This window comes from Coregonus clupeaformis, chromosome 33, assembly GCF_020615455.1.
Source record: "Coregonus clupeaformis isolate EN_2021a chromosome 33, ASM2061545v1, whole genome shotgun sequence".
Classification (NCBI taxonomy): Eukaryota; Metazoa; Chordata; class Actinopteri; order Salmoniformes; family Salmonidae; genus Coregonus; species Coregonus clupeaformis.
Window position 1 is genome coordinate 9,120,185 of NC_059224.1, and position 20,120 is coordinate 9,140,304.

Here is a 20,120-nt window from a genome sequence, read left to right on the forward strand (position 1 = left end):
CTCTGTGGGCACGGCTCACATGCAGACAGCCAGGATGGCCTTCCCCCTCTGCCAGCGGTGCATGTCTCTGGGAGTGAGCTGTCAGGCTCTGAGGTGCCCATGCTGGGCCTGGCTACTGCCTACAGCCTAACAGGCTCTTCCCCAGGGGAACCATGCCAAGACTGGGCCTGGATGCCCTCTCTGCTCTGCCCAACCCTCACCAGACAGAGGGGAGGAGGAGGAGGAGGAGGAGGTAGAAGAAAGTGGGAGGGGGAGAGAGGAATGGAGGAGAGGAGTTGGTTGCAGAGGAACGGGGATAGAGAGAGACAGCATGAGAGGAATGGACACAGAAACAGAGAGAGGGTGTGAGGGAGAGAGAGAGAGACTGAATGACAGTAAAGAGAGAGAGAGAGAGAGAGAGAGAGAGAGAGAGAGAGAGAGAGAGAGAGAGAGAGAGAGAGAGAGAGAGAGAGAGAGAGAGAGAGAGAGAGAGACAGAGATCCTAATGAGGCTGATGAAGTAACCTCTTGTGGCACAGTGGGTAGAGAGATTCAGCTGCTCACACTGCTCAGTGATTTTAGCTTCAAGCTTCTTTGCATGTCCATTTACTTTTCTTCTCTCTTTTCCTTTCTTCTCCTCCTTATGAAGCATCTGTATCTCAATATTATTTACCTCATATTCCCTTCATCCTGCCCCCTTATTTCCCCACCTTCAATTAATGTCCAACGATGACGGCAGGTTAAAAGACATTAGCTGAGATGAGAAAAACAACCTTGTTGTTCGACTTCCTTTCGATTTGGGGAAACAAAGTGAGTATTTCTGACAGAATGTGTCTTTCTTTTAGCGGTGGTATCAAACGGTTGCATTAGTTCTAAGGCGGGAGTTAGTTAGGATGAGCCAGACAGCTGTCATGGAAACAGATGTCAGTTCTGTTCCGAGGTGCCGCTTTGCTCCACAGAGGCGGCTGCCAACGTTGTTTGATTGTGACTCCCTCTGCCTTTCACCGAGTGTGGCTTCCCTTGATGTTTCCCGGCACAAAGAGGGCCCTGCCACCGCCACCCGTAACACACATGATCGCTGGATGGATTAGGAGAGAATCATTCTCCACACATCTTTTAATGCACATGACAAGAGTCAGCAGCCGACAGTCTGTGAACGGCGTCAGCACCAGATGTGCGGTAATGACTAGGACTCAGGATTCAGTCTACTCCTCCTCCCCTGTATCTCAGACTGATAAATAGCATTAGATATTTATCCATTGGCCACACACCCTGAGTGCTCAATATTTTTTAGGAAAAAAGAACAGATTAAAATGGATTATCTAGATAACCATAGGGCTATGCCATTTGGGAATGTATTTCATTGTAGCAATCAACCCTCTGATAAAATACTATCTTCGAATCTAGATTTTATTGGGAGGTGGGAGTTACTCATGCATTTAATTTACACAACACCCAGTACTCCTAATAAGAGTCACCAATGAGGAAGTCTCTTCCCACCTCCGTGGTGACTCTGACGTCCATGAGTCTGGCAAGCGAGGCTACCAATTAGGATACAAGAGCTAGTTAGCCACAAGAGGCAAATAGAAGAGTGGGTGTCAAACAGATGAATGCCTGAACAGCATATTTGCTGATGGGGCAAATGTATTGAGACGAAGCCCTAACGAGCTTCAGTCTGGTGGGGTGGTCTTCACGCCGTCCCGCATTGACCTCTGACTGCAGCCGCAGTCTCTCCAACACCCAGCCCCAGGTAGGGGTTCACATCTCCTGATGAGTGGAGAGGGAGCCGTGGAGGGCCCGCCAGCGAAGGTCAGCGACGGGGTGCTCTGGTTTCCTACAATCACCAGCCTCAGAGGGGAAAGGCCATGTGGGGATTTTTCTTTCTCAACTACAGCTAGAGATGTCATTATTTTTTCTCAGACAGGTATGTCCAGTGTCTAGACACCAGATTACTGAATGGATGAAACACCTACAGAAGACAAAGTAGATCTGTCAAGAGCTGACTGAGCGAAGTGGAGATAGAATTGTGCATCAACTAGTCATAGAGAGTATCACCAAGATCAGTTAATATCAGAGCAAACATGAACAGATAGGCTAATTGTTTCCGTTTGTTTTGTGGGGGTTTTAGAAGAGGGAAACATTAATGTGACCACTGGTCCTAGTGATAGGTTAGTGATGGAGATGGTCATGTAATTTGTAATTGATGAAATGTCAATATTTCTCAAAGTTTTAGAATTAGTTGCTTATTAGGCTATACACTGGGGGGGAGAAAGTATTTCGTCAGCCACCAATTGTGCAAGTTCTCCCACTTAAAAATATGAGAGAGGCCTGTAATTTTAATCATAGGTACACGTCAACTATGACAGACAAATTGAGAGAAAAAAAATCCAGAAAATCACATTGTAGGATTTTTAATGAATTTATTTGCAAATTATGGTGGAAAATAAGTATTTGGTCACCTACAAACAAGCAAGATTTCTGGCTCTCACAGGCCTGTAACTTCTTCTTTAAGAGGCTCCTCTGTCCTCCACTCGTTACCTGTATTAATGGCACCTGTTTGAACTTGTTATCAGTATAAAAGACACCTGTCCACAACCTCAAACAGTCACACTCCAAACTCCACTATGGCCAAGACCAAAGAGCTGTCAAAGGACACCAGAAACAAAATTGTAGACCTGCACCAGGCTGGGAAGACTGAATCTGCAATAGGTAAGCAGCTTGGTTTGAAGAAATCAACTGTGGGAGCAATTATTAGGAAATGGAAGACAAACAAGACCACTGATAATCTCCCTCGATCTGGGGCTCCACGCAAGATCTCACCCCGTGGGGTCAAAATGATCACAAGAACGGTGAGCGAAAATTCCAGAACCACACGGGGGGACCTAGTGAATGACCTGCAGAGAGCTGGGACCAAAGTAACAAAGCCTACCATCAGTAACACACTACGCCGCCAGGGACTCAAATCCTGCAGTGCCAGACGTGTCCCCCTGCTTAAGCCAGTACATGTCCAGGCCCGTCTGAAGTTTGCTAGAGTGCATTTGGATGATCCAGAAGAGGATTGGGAGAATGTCATATGGTCAGATGAAACCAAAATAGAACTTTTTGGTAAAAACTCAACTAGTAGTGTTTGGAGGACAAAGAATGCCGAGTTGCATCCAAAGAACACCATACCTACTGTGAAGCATGGGGGTTGAAACATCATGCTTTGGGGCTGTTTTTCTGCAAAGGGACCAAGACGACTGATCCATGTAAAGGAAAGAATGAATGGGGCCATGTATCGTGAGATTTTGAGTGAAAACCTCCTTCCATCAGCAAGGGCATTGAAGATGAAACGTGGCTGGGTCTTTCAGCATGACAATGATCCCAAACACACCGCCCGGGCAACGAAGGAGTGGCTTCGTAAGAAGCATTTCAAGGTCCTGGAGTGGCCTAGCCAGTCTCCAGATCTCAACCCCATAGAAAATCTTTGGAGGGAGTTGAAAGTCAGTGTTGCCCAGCGACAGCCCCAAAACATCACTGCTCTAGAGGAGATCTGCATGGAGGAATGGGCCAACATACCAGCAACAGTGTGTGAAAATCTTGTGAAGACTTACAGAAAACGTTTGACCTGTGTCATTGCCAACAAAGGGTATATAACAAAGTATTGAGAAACTTTTGTTATTGACCAAATACTTATTTTCCACCATAATTTGCAAATAAATTCATTAAAAATCCTACAATGTGATTTTCTGGAGAAAAAAAATCTCATTTTGTCTGTCATAGTTGACGTGTACCTATGATGAAAATTACAGGCCTCTCTCATCTTTTTAAGTGGGAGAACTTGCACAATTGGTGGCTGACTAAATACTTTTTTTCCGCTGGGCGCGCAATATCAAGTGCGCCTATAGGCTATTTAGAGGTTTCAATCAAATTATCAATAGCCTATAGGAACAGAGCTAAGTTATACAATAACTTTTGTGTGTGCTGCCTAACCAATGGCGGTGCTGTGTAGGCATATGGCGGCAGTTCAGGAGGAGAGTCAAAGGCTTTTTCCAAAAATATTTTTTTATTAGGCCTAGTCCGAAAACTGTTGCACGGAATAATCTATATCCTATGTTCTGTTCAGTTTTAGAAGGAGAGGGCGAAATTGAGAAAGACCAGAGGTCAACTTTGATAGCTTGCTACTACTATAATTGATTTTTATTCAAAACAATATGTTTCTTGCCCATTATGTATTTATCAGAGTTATTGACCTCACAATAAGCCAGATTTGAGTAATTGATTGTGGTGCTGAAACTTGAAGCAGCAGCCACTGCACAATCAATCTGAAATGGACAGCTCATGGTGCTGAAAGTAGGCAAATTCAAGTAAGCATAATTAATATCAACGTCTTCATTTTAATTACTAACAACAAGAGGGCTTTGAGTTGGAGCCTATTTCTTCCTATTTCCCATTTTCATTTCAGAGACATCCGATTTTCTCGATGTAACCCTTATTATAAATAATGTTCACTCCCTTATGGGCTTTTGAGGAAGACCCATAATCTTCGAGGTCACCCAAAAATGTCATGGTCTTATATATTATTTTATAGCATGCAGCATGTCTCACACATGGATGATGGATTTCTATGGTTTCTATGGGAGAAATTCTCTTTCCACAGAATGTGATTCAGAGAGCCAGTTCTATTCTGAGGTATTGGATTTGTGTTCTGATAAATGATCTAGAGCTCTATCTACTGTCTGAAATGTATATTACACAGACTTGGCAGAAAAAAAACATAGGCAGAAAAAAAGACATCTGTAGCTAGGTTTCCATCCAATTGGCTACAGATTTTCATGCGAATATTCTAAAATCCGCATAAAGAAAATATGCAAATGTTCCCACTAGTGGGGTGTTTCCACCAAACGTAACAACATTTGGAAAAAGTAAAGGGGTCTGAATACTTTCCGAAGCCACTGTATGCAGTGCTTAATTTGAAACATCTCCGTTTTGGACTGTTTTTGTTCCGGAACCTATTTGGCCGGATCCAGTACCTCTCCTGGCATGAAACATAATTGTCACTTTTTTGCAATGTAAACATTTGAATAAAAGCGATCAAAGTTCATTCCAGTTGCCTCTTAGTTAATTATCCTGACCCCACAAAAAAACAATGTGAAAAATTAGATTTTAAGCCCGAGCCTAATATTCTAAGAGTTGATTTGGGTTGGGCCGGTCAGGTTTATGGTTTGAGCAACATTGTAACTAACCTATGTTTGAGAACAACACTTGGCGTTGGCTGTGTGAGAGGCGCGTCATTATGTCTCACATAACTAGAATGAGATTGACTTTCTATGATCTCTTCCCTCTCTCTACTCTGATAGACATGAGCCTGGAACTCTCATCTCTCCAGCGTTGCACTTCATCATTTATTTCCTTAAAGAATCATAGCCACGCGAAGGGTTCTGTACTAACTGTAGCACCCCTGATACATTTAAATACACTTACCAAAGATATAGAATTACTGCTGTCTGTTCAAAAATAAATTAAATCATTCAGAATAGCCTACTACACCATGAGAAGGCCTATAATTTAGCGACAGAGGACCAATAGATGTGGATTGTAACCCAATTACAAGGAAAAGCCTATAGTCGGGAACGCACAGCATATCTGTCAGTGAAACAACAGCACCCAGACAAAACAGGCCTTTCGCAATATTTCAAATACAATCGAGGGAAAACACAGGTTGGAAAGCAAATGGCTGCTGCTGAAAAGAGAAGACTCTATGCTGTAGGCTACCAAAATCTTTGATCAACTTCCAGATATTGTTTTACAAAAAAAGAGAGAGAGATCGCCGATGTGCTCATGTGTAGTGTCGAGTCAATGTTGCTAATTATTGCTGTTAAACAAAGGAGTCCGCCCATACTGAACTTTGATCATAAGTTTTATTCATATCACAAGATTTCAGCATAAGTTTACGGATGTCATGATCACCCGGAGAGCAGTGTCCTCCAAATTATTATTGTCTGCTCTGCTTCGTTTAAACCCAGTACTTATAATTTTCCCAAGATATGGGTGGCTCCCTCTACTGTCCAATCCCCTGTCTACAACACACACTCCCTCTGTTCTATGTGGCGTCACACTAAAACAATTCCCTCTGACACTAAATAAACATCCTCTCAGGTTCCACTTAAAAACATTAACAAAGTCATAATCTTAATACACTACACATGCCAAAAGCCTATCACCAGCGAGTGAGCTGTGCATCATTTGGTGAGTCAGTGAAACTGGAAAGCGTTTTCAGGACTATAATTTCCTCCTCATATAGCCTACAATGTGTCTCCACACACCTAGTCCTAGGCTATTGGTGGATTCAAGACAAGGTCGTTTTTATTGATCTCAGATTATCAATTTGTCAGTGTGAAAGTAGCCTGCCATTTCGATAATTTGTGCGGTATTAAAAAACATTCTGCCCAAGTCTCCAGTCATGTAAAATGATGTAGAATTGCATGAAATGCGTTTATAAAAGGCCAACATTTTCCCAGACCCTAGGCTCCTAAAAATGTTCCCCATGTGTGCAACTTCAATAATTGCCTCTACTCTACTGCTCTATGCCACTACGCAAATGCAATGATATACATGCAATGCTTTATTATAAAGGTGATTTTATTCTCTTGCATTCTGCTACCTCAGAACTCCCCAGGTCACAATGAAATTATTTAGCAGTATTAAGAAATGCTTATATGATGCTACAAATAAAATCTGAATAAATTCCTTAACTTAAATAACCAAAAATATTTCAAACAGGATGCTTTATTTAATAAAAACATAAACTTAGAAACAGAACATTGTTCTCTAAAACAGAACTTGGCAGCCCAACAGAACAGACAACAACAAAAAAATACCCCCCAAGAGAAGTCAATATGACGTTAGGGCTGTTAGATTATCTTGAAAGGCTAATGTAAGCGTTTTGCTGCTCCCTCTCTGGACAGCCTGTCAGCCTCCTCGTTTCCTAGGTACCCAGCGTGGCCTGGGATGTGCAACTGGAGAAAGAGAGAGGAGAGAGTCAAAGGCAGAAGGAAACCGTTAGTCATTTCAGTTGTGCATCATCAATCATTGAAAGTTCCAGAAGTTCCAAAACCTTTTTGGCCCACGACCCCATTTTGATATCATTTTGATATCATTTTGAATTCTTGCAAGCCCAACCATGTGAAAAAGTGATGTAATCAACAGCCAACGACAGTCAATTGCAAAGCAGTCTGAAAGTATGGGTGTACTTGCGCATGTCCCGGCGGAACTTTCAAAAGTGGTCGACAATGCGTTCCTTATCACTGCCATCTCATCCATCGATATTTGGATTTGATGCAGACAAGAGCACTGAATCCAGCTTCACATACAAGTTTAATGGTCAAGTGTAGGCTGGCCTTTCTCGCCATCTTAAGGCACCCATTTTAAAATACAAATTAAATCAATGGGTGCCTTTAGACCATTAAACTTGAATCATTCCCATGGTGAATGGCTACTGCTAGTTCTTTGGTAGCTAGCACATTGAGTAAATATGACTCAAAGGGAATACTGTGATGTCTCCTTCTGAGCGTTAAAGCTCATGATATCCTTCGCCAGCTCATATCTATGTGAAGCTGGATTCAGTGCTCGTCTGCATCAAATGCAAATATCGATGGATGAGATGGCAGTGATAAGGAACGCATTGTCGACCACTTCTGAAAGTTCCGCCGGGACATGCGCAAGTACACCCATACTTTCAGACTGCTTTGCAATTGACTGTCGTTGGCTGTTGATTACATCACTTTTTCACATGGTTGGGCTTGCAAGAATTGAAAATGATAACAAAATGGGGTTGTGTATATATATACACACACACAGTGCATTCGGAAAATATTCAGACCCCTTGACTTTTTCCACATTCTGTTACGTTACAGCCTTGTTCTAAAATTGATTAAATTGTTTATTTCCCTCATCAATCTACACACAATACCCCAAAATGACAAAGCAAAAACAGTTGTTTTTTTTAAGCAAATTTATACAAATGTATACAAATAAAAACTGAAGTATTCAGACCCTTTACTCAGTATTTTGTTGAAGCACCTTTGGCAGTGATTACAGCCTAGAGTCTTCTTGGGTATGACTCTACAAGCTTGGCACACCTGTATTTGGAGAGTTTCTCCCATTCTTCTCTGCAGATCCTCAAGCTCTGTCAGGTTGGATAGGGAGCATTGCTGCACAGCTATTTTCAGGTCAGCTATTTTCAGGTCTCTCCAGAGATGTTCGATTGGGTTCAAGTACGGGCTCTGGCTGGGCCACTCAAGGACATTCAGAGACTTGTCCCGAAGCCACTCCTGCATTGTCTATGCTGTGTGCTTAGGGTCGTTGTCCTGTTGGAAGGTGAACCTTCACCCCAGTCTGAGGTCCTGAGCGCACTGGAGCAGGTTTTCATCAAAGAGCTCTCTTGGCATTCAGGCCAAATAGTTCAATCTTGGTTTCATCAGACCAGATAATCTTATTTCTCATGGTCTGAGTCTTTAGGTGCCTTTTGTCAAACTCCAAGCTGGCTGTCAATGTGCCTTTTACTGAGAAGTGGCTTCCGTCTGGCCACTCCACCATAAAGACCTGATTGGTGGAGTGCTGCAGAGATGGTTGTCTTCTGGAAGGTTCTCCCATCTCTACAGAAGAACTTTGGAGCTCTGTCAGAGTGACCATCGGGTTCTTGGTCACCTCTCTGACCAAAGCCCTTCTCCCCCGATTGCTCAGTTTGGCCGGGCGGTCAGCTCTAAGAAGAGTCTTGGTGGTTCCAAACTTCTTCCATTTATTAATGATGGAGGCCACTGTGTTCTTGGGGACCTTCAATGCTGCAGACATTTTTGGGTACCCTTCCCCAGATCTTCGCCTTGACACAATCCTGTCTCGGACCTATACGGACAATTCCTTCGACCTCATGGCTTGGTTTTTGCTTTGACATGCACTGTCAACTGTGGGACCTTATATAGACAGGTGTGTGAATTTCCAAATCATGTACAATCAATTGAATTTACCACAGGTGGACTCCAATCAAGTTGTAGAAACACCTCAAGGATGATCAATGGAAACAGGATGCACCTGAGCTCAATTTCGAGTCTCATAGCAAAGGGTCTGAATACTTACGTAAATAAGTTCAAGTAACAGACACATCTCAACATCAATTGTTCAGAGGAGACTGTGTGAATCAGGCCTTCACGGTCGAATTGCTGCAAAGCAACCAGTACTAAAGGACACCAATAAGAAGAAGAGACTTGCTTGGGCCAAGAAACACGAGCAATGGACATTAGACCGGTGGAAATGTGTCCTTTGGTCTGGAGTCCAAATTGGAGATTTGTGCTCAGCATATGTGGGTACTCCTTCAAGACTGTTTGAAAAGCATTCCAGGAGAAGCTGGTTGAGAGAACGCCATGAGTGTGCAAAGCTGTCATCAAGGCAAAGGGTGGCTACTTTGAAGAATATAAAATATATTTTGATTTGTTTAACACTTATTTGGTTAGTACATGATTCCATGTGTTATTTCATAGTTATGATGTCTTCACTATTATTCTACAATGAAGAAAATATTAAAAATAAAGACAAACCTTTGAATGAGTTCAAACTGTTGACTGGTACTATATATATATATATAAATAATTATTTTTAAAAGGATAGTTGGGAGTTTCTTTTGCAACTACATTTTAAACATCAGGAGACCCCACATATTACTTTATTTTAGTCATATCCAGAGCAACTTACATTAGTGCATACATTTTCATACTGTTCCCCCGTGGGAATCGAACACACAACACTGGCGTTGCAAGCGCCATGCTCTACCAACTGAGCCACACAGGACACGCGACCCATAGTTTGGGAAACGATGTTCTATTCTTTGAAACCCACTACACTTGCAGTGAAAACATTAATAGACATGTAGAGCAACGAGCGTCATTGATATTTACCCATACAACCTCCAGCTCTTCATTTAACTTGTCAAGTTTTTCAAAGTCCTCTTTGTTGATGACGGGACCACCAGATTTGAGCCTCCAGTTGTTCAGCTTCCAGTTCTTCACCCAGCTGGTGACCCCTGGAGGAAACAACACAACAGTCATTAAGATAGTCACATTAGTAGGCCTAGCTAGTAACATTAGATGCTGCATCATGGCTGCAGCATCACACAAAGCCATGTCACATTCAGTCAGGCTGATAGAGTGTTAGTAAAGTGCTGTAATCAGCACACGCGTACCGTTAATGGTGAACTTGCTGTCTGTATAGAGCACCAACTTCTTGATGTCCATCTCTTTGGCCTGCTCCAAGGCTTTACAGGCTGCCTGTGCCATTCGGAAGCAAAATGTGTGATTAAATCTCTGTGGGGTTACAATCCAACGGGTGCTGTGGCAATTCCATTCAAATAATAGCAATCTGGTTTAGAGAGTTCAGAATTAAAACAAATATGACAAACACAGTACTTTCCTGTAATTCTGCTCTCTGGTTGGTCTGTCTTCCATCCAGCGGATCAGCTACATTCCTACAGTAAAGAGAGTCAATATGAAAACCTACCCACTGTAGTGTCAAACAGTCTACGAGTTATAACCACAGACCCAGGCCTACTCACAGAGGATGGTCACGTCCCCAGTACACCCCGATCCCAGCTCGGGCTCCGGCCTTCCCATTGCCTGAACAGCAACCGTCTGTGTACACCACCACTGCATCACCTGGAAAACCAGACACAAAACAGACTCATCATCATGTTGTTTTAATCATGTTTAATTCATTTTCAATCATCATTATAGGATATTTGCTGCTACTATAGGCTATTCGTATGTTTTGGGTTTATTTGTGCATGTTTATGTGTATAGGTATGTGTACATATGACAGTCATACGCTTTTTGTTTAGTGTTTTGCTTTTTCCTCCTTGATTCTTCGCTTTATTTATTATTTGTTTCTTATTACTTTTTCTTTTTGATGTTGCTCCCCCTGTGTACTGCTTTTATTTACTGCTTTTATGTTGCCTTATATGGAATATACTCAAAATTATTGTTCACGAAAAACATGTTTTACATTTCTTAACTAAAACAAGAAATACGATTTAAAACTGCAGGAGTAACAGGTCTATTTACCCATGTAGGTGAATCCATCAGAGCTCTTTGAAGATGTGCAGCTGTCTTGAGATGCCTCCTGGGACAGTTTAGCTCGTTTGGCAGGGGACACCACCTCCTCCTCCACGTGATCATAGTGCCTCTTCTGACCAATGGGAATATACTCAAGGGCCTCCGGGGCCCTTCTTGGGAGTGTTGCCTCATAGCTGGCTCCTGAAAGATAATATCTTAGTCTGAGTATAAGTCTGATTCCGCTGTGCCTGAATGGTGCACTACTTGTCTAATGACTAGATAGGCTTCCCATTCCTAGAGCCAGTAAAACCAGTACCCATTGTATTGTCATTTCACAAGTACAGTGACCCATAGAGAAAGAACATAGTCATTTATCTACCCTCTGACATGTCTGGAGTTATCGACGTTGCTTTGCTTCTGACGAAAGCCCAGGCATCCTTTTCTGCACCAAACTTCTTGTAGCTGGCATATGGGAACTTGTCAACTTGGCTTTTACATTCATCCCTGAAAAAGTAAACACGTGATATTCAACGTGAATAGAAATGACAAAATGTGTTTAAAGACACACTACAGTGGGAACTAGCTCCCTAGCTAGGTAACTACTACACAACTCACCAAGTTTGGTAAACTCCAGGGTTGAATCCTTTCCTCACAGCGTAGAAGAATTTGCCTTTCACCATCTCCTCTGTGCCAATGCAGACTGCCCTGCGTATTATACTATAAAGAACGGGTAATCTGAACATCACTTAGACCAGCAATTACTTAAAAGTGGAAGCACCGGTCAATGTCTTCATTTCAGAAATGTGAACAAGTTGAACAAACTAACTAGCTATGTGTTAAAATGCAAGGAAAACTATTAGCTAGCCGTCATTGGAAACAAATACAGGTATGTAAACAGTGGCTAGCTTGCTAGACAGCTAACCCAAAACAAACACATTTGGTTAGCTACTATCTAACAACCGTAATGTCAACACACAACCCTAAAAGTTAGCTATACATTTTAACATGATCTACACTGACATACTTTTGCTTCTTTTTGGACTCTGTATTTACATTGCTTACTTTAACGTTCACGATATCTGCTGAACTGATCTGTTGGTGTTAAAAACCATACTTCCGTGTTCCCATGATTCCTTCCCACAACGTAGTTTTATACACCTCTCGCGAGATTCCGGCCTCTTCCGTGGCCGTCGTTGACTGAGGTAGGTCTTGATAATGCTCCCACTGATCGGAATTTATTGTGAAAATGTTGTAAATGTGCACAGAATGTCCTCGTTTTTGTATCAGAGTTCATGTAAGACTGTTGATGTGTTAGATTTTTATATTTCAGATTTTGGATGGCCGTTGTGTAATGAATTGTATGAAGTGTTTCACGATAGACTTAACGTGAAAACTGGAAGGAGGCATAGCTGGCGCGTTGAGGCCCATGTGTTCCTTTTAGAGTTGCCTGTAGTTAGTCTACGAGTAGCTTTTTGAACTGTTTAATATTTTACTTTTGTCAAGTGTCCTGTCAGTTAAGTCTGAAATATGGTGTATGTTTGAGTACTCTTGCTGAAGTTCGTTGCTAGCTAACGTTAGCCATTTGATAATGAACCTGGGTTTAAAGACGGGCAACTAGCTAACGTTAGCTAGCTAATTATGTAACTTGGAACATGCGACCCTATCTACTGTAATTGTTTGATGTAATACAATTACTTGTTAGGTTGTTTATGATGGTTATTAGCTAGCGAACTTCGTTTGTATTTTGAATGTGTACATGGAATCAGCTATTGTTTTCGACTGTTCGTTTGATCAACCGTAGCCGATAGTGTTAGCTAGTAACTGCATGTATGTATGGTGTGGTGGAGTCAGCATGGACCACTCGGCTAACGTTGGTTAATTTCAGTGTGTATACATTACCTGAAACATTGCATGATGTCCAAAGATATACAGGACTCGGGAGTATGCTCAATCGGTAGTCTTGTCTTTCTTTCATTCCAGAGACATAGGCCATGTTCAGTACCAGCGCCAAAATCGTGAAGCCCAATGGCGAAAAGCCAGATGAGTTCGAGTCTGGCATTTCCCAGGTAAGCTATGGCAAATCTGTCAATATATGGCACTTTATATAACACTTCCTTGGTCATGTGGCTAATGCTGTTTGCAATATTCAACATACAACCTTCTTTCTAGGCTCTCCTGGAGCTGGAGATGAACTCGGACATGAAGGCTCAGCTGAGGGAGCTGAACATCACTGCTGCAAAGGTAAGGATCCTGTAATGCATGTCTTGTATTTGCCTTCATTCTAACTGTTTGCTCAGACCATTTTGGATTTTTGAAACGTGGTAGGAGTTTGTCTGACCCTTAGTAAAAGGAGCTGTGTGGTGTTTGAGTTTAACCCCAACGTGGACATCCTGTGAGGTTGCTCTCGCATGGCTCTGTCCTTGTGGCGTATGGGAGCGTAGCACTTCAAAGTGCTGTGACGTACAGTCCCGTTCCACGACGTTGGAGAGCAAGCTTTGTCCCCGGCCCTCGGGCTGGTGAGGACGGCGTTCTGTATATTCCTACATCTTCCCAGAGCTCTTTAGGCCATGACTGGGGGGCTAAACCATGCAGTGCATACTATTTTTCATTCAGACAGCTAATGCACTCAAAGCATCTACTAAAGTGTTTTTGTATTTGCCTCTGTTTGTGTTCTAACTGAAATGGTATCCTCTCCCTCAGGAAATTGAAGTTGGTGGTAGCAGGAAAGCCATCATCATCTTTGTCCCCGTGCCCCAGCTGAAATCTTTCCAGAAGATTCAGGTGCGACTCGTGAGGGAGCTGGAAAAGAAGTTCAGCGGCAAACACGTCGTCTTCGTTGCACAGGTTAGTGATGTTGTCTCGCTGTCCTGTTTTCCATGAGTTGCAGGGGCATTTTGCAGAGCTGTTGTTGTGACCCCGCTGTCGGTTAGCTTGGTTCTTTTGGAGAAGTCTGACATCTGAGTGCTCAAATATACATGTTTCTATGCTGTGAGTGTAGCATAATATCAACGTGGACATCTGGTGAGGTTGCTCTCGCATGGCTCTGTCCTTGTGGCGTATGGGAGCGTAGTACTTCACAGTGCTGTGACGTACAGTCCCGTTCCACGACGTTGGAGAGCAAGCTTTGTCCCTGGCCTTCCGGCTGGTGAGGACGGCATTCTGTATATTCCTACATCTTCTCAGAGCCCTTTGGGCTATGACTGGGGGGCTAAACCATGCAGTGTACATTACTTATTTAGAATGCTTGTTGGGCTTTAAAAGTCTGCCTGTTTAAATTGGTAATCCTTGATATTTTGATTCAACTTGCAGAGGAGAATCCTGCCCAAACCAACCAGGAAAAGCCGTATCAAGAATAAGCAGAAGCGTCCCAGGAGGTGAGTTCTGTTGTCACACCTGCATGTCCACGACTACATACTCTATGGAAGAGACAATGGGTTGTAGCTTTAAAGTTGGAGCAAATGGGTGCTAGTTTTATAAGTTAAAATTGTTGTGCCATATTTGGTGCTGCCATAATTGCACACCATATTTGGACCCAACGTGGACATCCGGTGAGGTTGCTCTCGCATGGCTCTGTCCTTGTGGCGTATGGGAGCGTAGCACTTCAGTGCTGTGACGTACAGTCCCGTTCCACGACGTTGGAGAGCAAGCTTTGTCCCCGGCCCTCCGGCTGGTGAGGACGGTGTTCTGTATATTCCTACATCTTTCCAGAGCCCTTTGGGCCATGACTGGGGGGCTAAACCATGCAGTGTACAATTTTACTAACACCATGTCATATGCTTTTAATGGGATTTTGCATAGGTTATTATATATAGCTACAAGATTAAATGGGGACAAACCATATAATGCAACAACTTTCCCTCCTATTACTCTGCGTTATCCTGTGAGTAGGGCTGTTAACCCCGGTGTCCTGGCTAAATTCCCAATCTGGCCCTCATACATCATGGTCGCCTAATCATCCCCAGCTTCCAATTGTCTCATTCCTCTCCCCTGTAACTACTCCCCAGGTCATTGCTGTAAATGAGAATGTGTTCAGTAAAATTACCTGGTAAAATAAAAATATATATAATCTAAAGCAGACACTGCTTGTCTCCAGTAATGATTTCAATATACCTGCATAGCTTTTTGATTCAGTTGCCCTTCCCAATACATGCTTTCAAACATGTATAAAGAATATTCTTCTGATTTTGAATGAGACTGATCTGTAGGGGAAATAGTTTTCGCAGGGTTTAGAACATTTCTGTAATCACCCCGAATGTCTAATGCGCATTATGTTTCTCCAGCCGTACTCTGACCGCTGTGCACGATGCCATCCTTGAAGACCTGGTCTTCCCCAGTGAGATTGTCGGCAAGAGGATCCGCGTGAAACTGGACAGCAGTCGGCTCATCAAGGTCCACCTTGACAAGGCGCAGCAGAACAACGTTGAACACAAAGTGAGTCATGTAGTAGTCTGCTAGTTCGCCCACCTTAACCCCAACGTGGACATCCGGTGAGGTTGCTCTCGCATGGCTCTGTCCTTGTGGCGTATGGGAGCGTAGCACTTCACAGTGCTGTGACGTACAGTCCCGTTCCACGACGTTGGAGAGCAAGCTTTGTCCCCGGCCCTCGGGCTGGTGAGGACGGCGTTCTGTATATTCCTACATCTTCCCAGAGCCCTTTGGGCCATGACTGGGGGGCTAAACCATGCAGTGTACAACTTCTCTTGACTGATGTCTCAACTGATTTATGTGCTGCAAATGTCTTGTGCCAAATGCATGCCTTTTGCATTGTCATATGCAATTGATATATTGATCATTGTGACCTGTAAATGTTGCAGTGGTTAACCAGTGATTGCTTCTATTTTCAGGTTGAGACCTTCTCCGGTGTCTACAAGAAGCTCACAGGCAAAGACGTTGTTTTCGAATTCCCCGAATTCCAACTGTAGAGTGCAGATGACGACAAAATAAATGAGTTTATTCTCAATGTCATTGCTCTGTGTTCTCTGGGGATAGGGTGGTCAGTCATGCCAATCCCATACATGATGGTGTAGCCCAGGGCTCTCCAACCCTGTTCCTGGAGAGCTTACCCTCCTGTAGGTGTTCTCCAGTCCTGTTCCTGGAGAGCTACCCTCCTGTAGGTGTTCTCCAGTCCTGTTCCTGGAGAGCTACCCTCCTGTAGGTGTTCTCTCCTACCCCAGTTGTAACTAACCTGTTTCAGTTTGTCATCCAGCTAATTATTAGAATCCGGTGCGTTAGATTAGGATTGGAATGAAAACCTACAGGACGGTAGCTCTCCAGGAACAGTTGGAGAGCCCTGGTCTAGAGACTAATATCCTTTCAGACAAGTATGTCTTTCAGAAGGGCCATTAACTTGAATAACTGAAGACTTGGAGCAGCTTTGATGATTGATCAGTTGTATTGCCACATCCTACAACTTTGGGTGCTAAGGGGCTTTTTCAGATTGATTTTGGGCCTCTATGCAATGGTAGTATTCAAGTTTTTTTTTGCACACAGGAAAATGTCCTGATCCGATTATTACTGATGTTGAATGGAATTGACAGGTATCGTATATGTATAAATGGCAGGTATTGAGGCTATACATTGTTTCCTTGTGAGGAATGCTGAAAATATAATCAGTGGAGTAAAACAACCTTAGGTTTTGGGGGTATGATGGGGGTAAGACTAGAAGCCTTTTGCAAATATTCTAATATCCAAGAATCTGGCTAAGTGACTGACCGCAGGAGACATGGCCTGGATGTGAACACGTCCTTTAACTGAAACAACTCGCCCTCTGCCTCTTGACACTGGAGAAGATCAACGGTTTCACAGTTTGGCTCTGAGTCATGGGAGGAGCTTGTTCCTGTGACAGCTGAAACTAGTGGGTCGGGTGGCGCCCCACTGTCTGATTCATGTCGTGTGATTCCTGAAGATAGTTCTCGATTATATTGACTGACTGCTGTTTGTATGGGGTGAGTGAGCTGAAGCCTGAATACTCGGACTCCTTTCATAACTACTTCCACATCACCTACGACTCAACATGTACCCAGGTAATGTCTTCATGACTGACACTCCATTATGTAGTTAAAATATTGCTTTAATAATTTGTTAAAGGATCTGTTCATATATCCTGGTTAAAGCAGAATGAATGCTACGCCCACTATTGTTTGGTTATTTTTTTGCAGGTGGGGGATTGCTAGACTGAAGGACAGAGGTCGAAAATTTGCCGGCTGGCTGAAACTGCCACTTTTACAGAAAATGTTGATTAATGTACTGTCCCTGCAAAAATAAATGCAGTAAAAGTCTATGGCGTTGGGCAGAAAGACTGGTCTGTGGTTTCAAGTTTTATTGTGTTGTATGTATGGGATACGCATGGTATACATCATCCAACGAAATGCTTTTTTGCAGTTTCCTTCTCGACAATGCAACAAGAAATAAATAAAAAAAATGAATACGAACAAAGTAAATGGCTCAGTAGAATATAAAACATTTATATTATTTATAGCGTAGTTATAGTACGGCAAAATGTATAGTCTATTTACACTTAAGGGGGGAGGGGCAGTGTATAATAAGTGTCTGTAGCAGTGGGGATTTCAGCATGTAAATCTTGGTGGGGCAAACTCCCAAAACATGTTTTTGATACATGCCAGCAAACCCAATACACAACACTAAACAATACATTAATAGCACTATGACTGTGACAAACTGTTAGGGCCTACATACAGTTATCCCAACAGCAGAGCTTTATTTTCAGCACCATGGAGTGAATCCTTACTACTGCTACACCTGGCTTTCAGCGGAGCCTTGTCTGGCAGCAAAACAGTTCATTCAGCCTCATTTACTGCCTTTTTAAAAACATAGCTGATTTGGCTGGCTTGCTTAAACAAATGTGGTTTCTACTGAAAATTGAGATGTACAAACTATGGACGTGGTCCTCTGTAGCTCAGCTGGTAGAGCACGGCGCTTGTAACGCCAAGGTAGTGGGTTCGATCCCCGGGACCACCCATACACAAAAAAATAATGTGTGCACGCATGACTGTAAGTCGCTTTGGATAAAAGCGTCTGCTAAATGGCATTTAAGGGGCAATCCATAATTTCGATTAAGACATTCATGAGCGAGCTAGGACGGACATAGTCAATATAACAGTTTGTTCAGCACTTTTGAAATGTACAGCGACAGAATTCAGAACATGGCCCGTGACTCTGGCTCAGGCTCCTTCCTTGTGTACCACTCTGTACCAGACTTGTTTTGTATAAGACTGGTTTATTGGACCTGCTTGAGTTTGCGAAAGTAACTCTTTCATCTTGGTCAACTGGTCTGACTCAATTCGTGCATTCAATTCGTCGAAGTCACTCGATTGTTCATCTGGTGTATTTGTTCAATTCGTCTGATTCATTTGTTCGTCCTGCTGGTCATTTTGTCTGATTCATTTAAGCATTGGCAACTGCTCATCTGTGTGGGTGATCAGAAAAGAACAAGAAATCCTACGAATAATAGCAGTTTCTGTGTTTATCAGAAGAGGGACTATATTTGAGGTCGCTTATATCTTCTGTCTCTTGTGGGGAGAGGGCGTGCCCAATCTCGCATTAGGAGGAGAATAATAAATGGTGCGTGGATATTCATTGACAAACTGAGTGTGGAAAAATAATGTTACCAGGAGGGGCGTGAGAAAATCCTGTTAGAGGAACAGGTCGCGTGTACCGGTGTGGTTGTATGTCGTTTAGACATTGTGATTTAGGATTATGGTAAACTTGATAATAGTAAAATGATAATGTGACAAGGTTGACATTCCAAATTTGGGCCCTTTTATAGAAGAAAATATTCCTGCAGGTTATACAAATAGTGATTAGGTATCTTTGAGAATAGCATTGTGTGAATGAGATATGAGAGTGGTATAAATGTGGAAAATAAGTCACAATCTGAAGTTTGAATAATAAGATATAGAAGTACATATGATAATTTGATATAAGTTTGGATAATAAGCTTTGATATAAAATGCAAATCAATTTCTAACATTTTTGACATGCGTTTTTCTGGAATTTTTTGTTGTTATTCTGTCTCTCACTGTTCAAATAAACCTACCATTAAAATTATAGACTGATCATTTCTTTGTCAGTGGGCAAACGTACAAAATCAGCAGGGGATCAAATACTTTTTTCCCTCACTGTATATTAGGAAGAAGAATACCATTAACTGAGGAATATAAAAACTTTCTGCTGAGATCGATAACAGAAATAACAAATTTAGCGGAAGCAAGAGAAGAGTGGCCATATATAGATTGGGCTGGGATAATAGGAAGAAATTGGACAGTACAGAATATTGGAGAAACTCTTGAAGAATTAGCAGATCAAAAAAGGTTGTATTTTATAATAATCCCAATAGATAAACAGGTTGAACCTTGGCTGACACTAGGGGAGGAGCAGGGTTTTGAAAGAGGGAAAATGCAGAGAGGGAAGGCGATAAGGGAACCTCAAATAGAAGTATCTATAGTATTAAAAGAAGTTCGGTGGATTAATCCAAAACAAGTGACAATAATATGGGAACAATTAGGCACGAGGAAAACAGTAAGGAAAATATTGTTGACCCTACACCCTAACATGGACACTGAACCAAACCTAAGGATAGCATCAGGGAGACCTAGAATACAGGGAATAGAGATGGCAGGAACACCAGTAGAAATCATGAAGATAAGGTTCCCAGAGAATAAAGAAGAGATTGGAAAGATCTCTGATAAATGGGAAATAAGAACTAGAAAACTAGCAACAAAATGGCCAAAGGAAAGGACGTTTGATGTGACGGTGTGTGAGGAAATGGATACCATAATAAAGAACTATAAAACAGGAGAGAAAGGGGAGAAAAGAAAGAAGAAGAGAGAGACATTTTGAAGATATTCTGGGAGGAAGGAAAGAGCTGGAGAGAGAGCATGGCCAAAGCTAGAAGGATAAAAATGGAAAAGGAGAGAGAACCAAATCCAATTGGCTTAACTGCACCACCACCATACACACAAGGGGGGCAGTATCCTCAGGTCACATGACTAGTCTCAATAACAGGGAATGTAGAGCTAGAAGTTTAAAAAGGGAAGCAGCGGGC

The 20,120-nt window shown here is 42.5% G+C and overlaps 2 protein-coding genes and 4 non-coding genes across 7 annotated transcripts; 5 read left to right on the forward strand and 1 right to left on the reverse strand.

The window, feature by feature from the left end:
* Positions 1 to 6,841: 6,841 nt before the first annotated feature.
* On the reverse strand, positions 6,842 to 12,204 carry LOC121548602 (ribonuclease H1). 2 transcript variants are annotated; one of them, XM_041860111.1, is made up of 9 exons: positions 12,119 to 12,204; positions 11,672 to 11,773; positions 11,436 to 11,560; positions 11,066 to 11,257; positions 10,561 to 10,660; positions 10,419 to 10,473; positions 10,192 to 10,276; positions 9,908 to 10,032; positions 6,842 to 6,976 (listed from the first exon to the last, which is right to left on the reverse strand). In XM_041860111.1, the coding sequence occupies exons 2-9, from the start codon at positions 11,734 to 11,736 to the stop codon at positions 6,890 to 6,892; spliced, it is 834 nt and encodes a 277-aa protein (XP_041716045.1). In that variant the 5' UTR covers positions 11,737 to 11,773; positions 12,119 to 12,204; the 3' UTR covers positions 6,842 to 6,889. The 2 variants fall into 2 exon arrangements, with proteins under 2 accessions (XP_041716045.1, XP_041716047.1); XM_041860113.1 differs by having other exon boundaries at positions 12,110 to 12,177.
* LOC121548603 (40S ribosomal protein S7) lies at positions 12,172 to 16,016 on the forward strand. Its single transcript, XM_041860114.1, has 7 exons — positions 12,172 to 12,258; positions 13,037 to 13,122; positions 13,226 to 13,297; positions 13,757 to 13,900; positions 14,366 to 14,430; positions 15,337 to 15,487; positions 15,901 to 16,016. The coding sequence occupies exons 2-7, from the start codon at positions 13,048 to 13,050 to the stop codon at positions 15,976 to 15,978; spliced, it is 585 nt and encodes a 194-aa protein (XP_041716048.1). The 5' UTR covers positions 12,172 to 12,258; positions 13,037 to 13,047; the 3' UTR covers positions 15,979 to 16,016.
* Positions 13,433 to 13,657, forward strand: LOC121549370. Its single transcript, XR_005996810.1, has one exon. It is a non-coding gene; the product is annotated as a small nucleolar RNA SNORA73 family (small nucleolar RNA).
* LOC121549369 lies at positions 14,062 to 14,286 on the forward strand. The gene has a single exon (XR_005996809.1). It is a non-coding gene; the product is annotated as a small nucleolar RNA SNORA73 family (small nucleolar RNA).
* Positions 14,589 to 14,811, forward strand: LOC121549368. Its single transcript, XR_005996808.1, has one exon. It is a non-coding gene; the product is annotated as a small nucleolar RNA SNORA73 family (small nucleolar RNA).
* Positions 15,528 to 15,752, forward strand: LOC121549367. Its single transcript, XR_005996807.1, has one exon. It is a non-coding gene; the product is annotated as a small nucleolar RNA SNORA73 family (small nucleolar RNA).
* Positions 16,017 to 20,120: the final 4,104 nt, after the last annotated feature.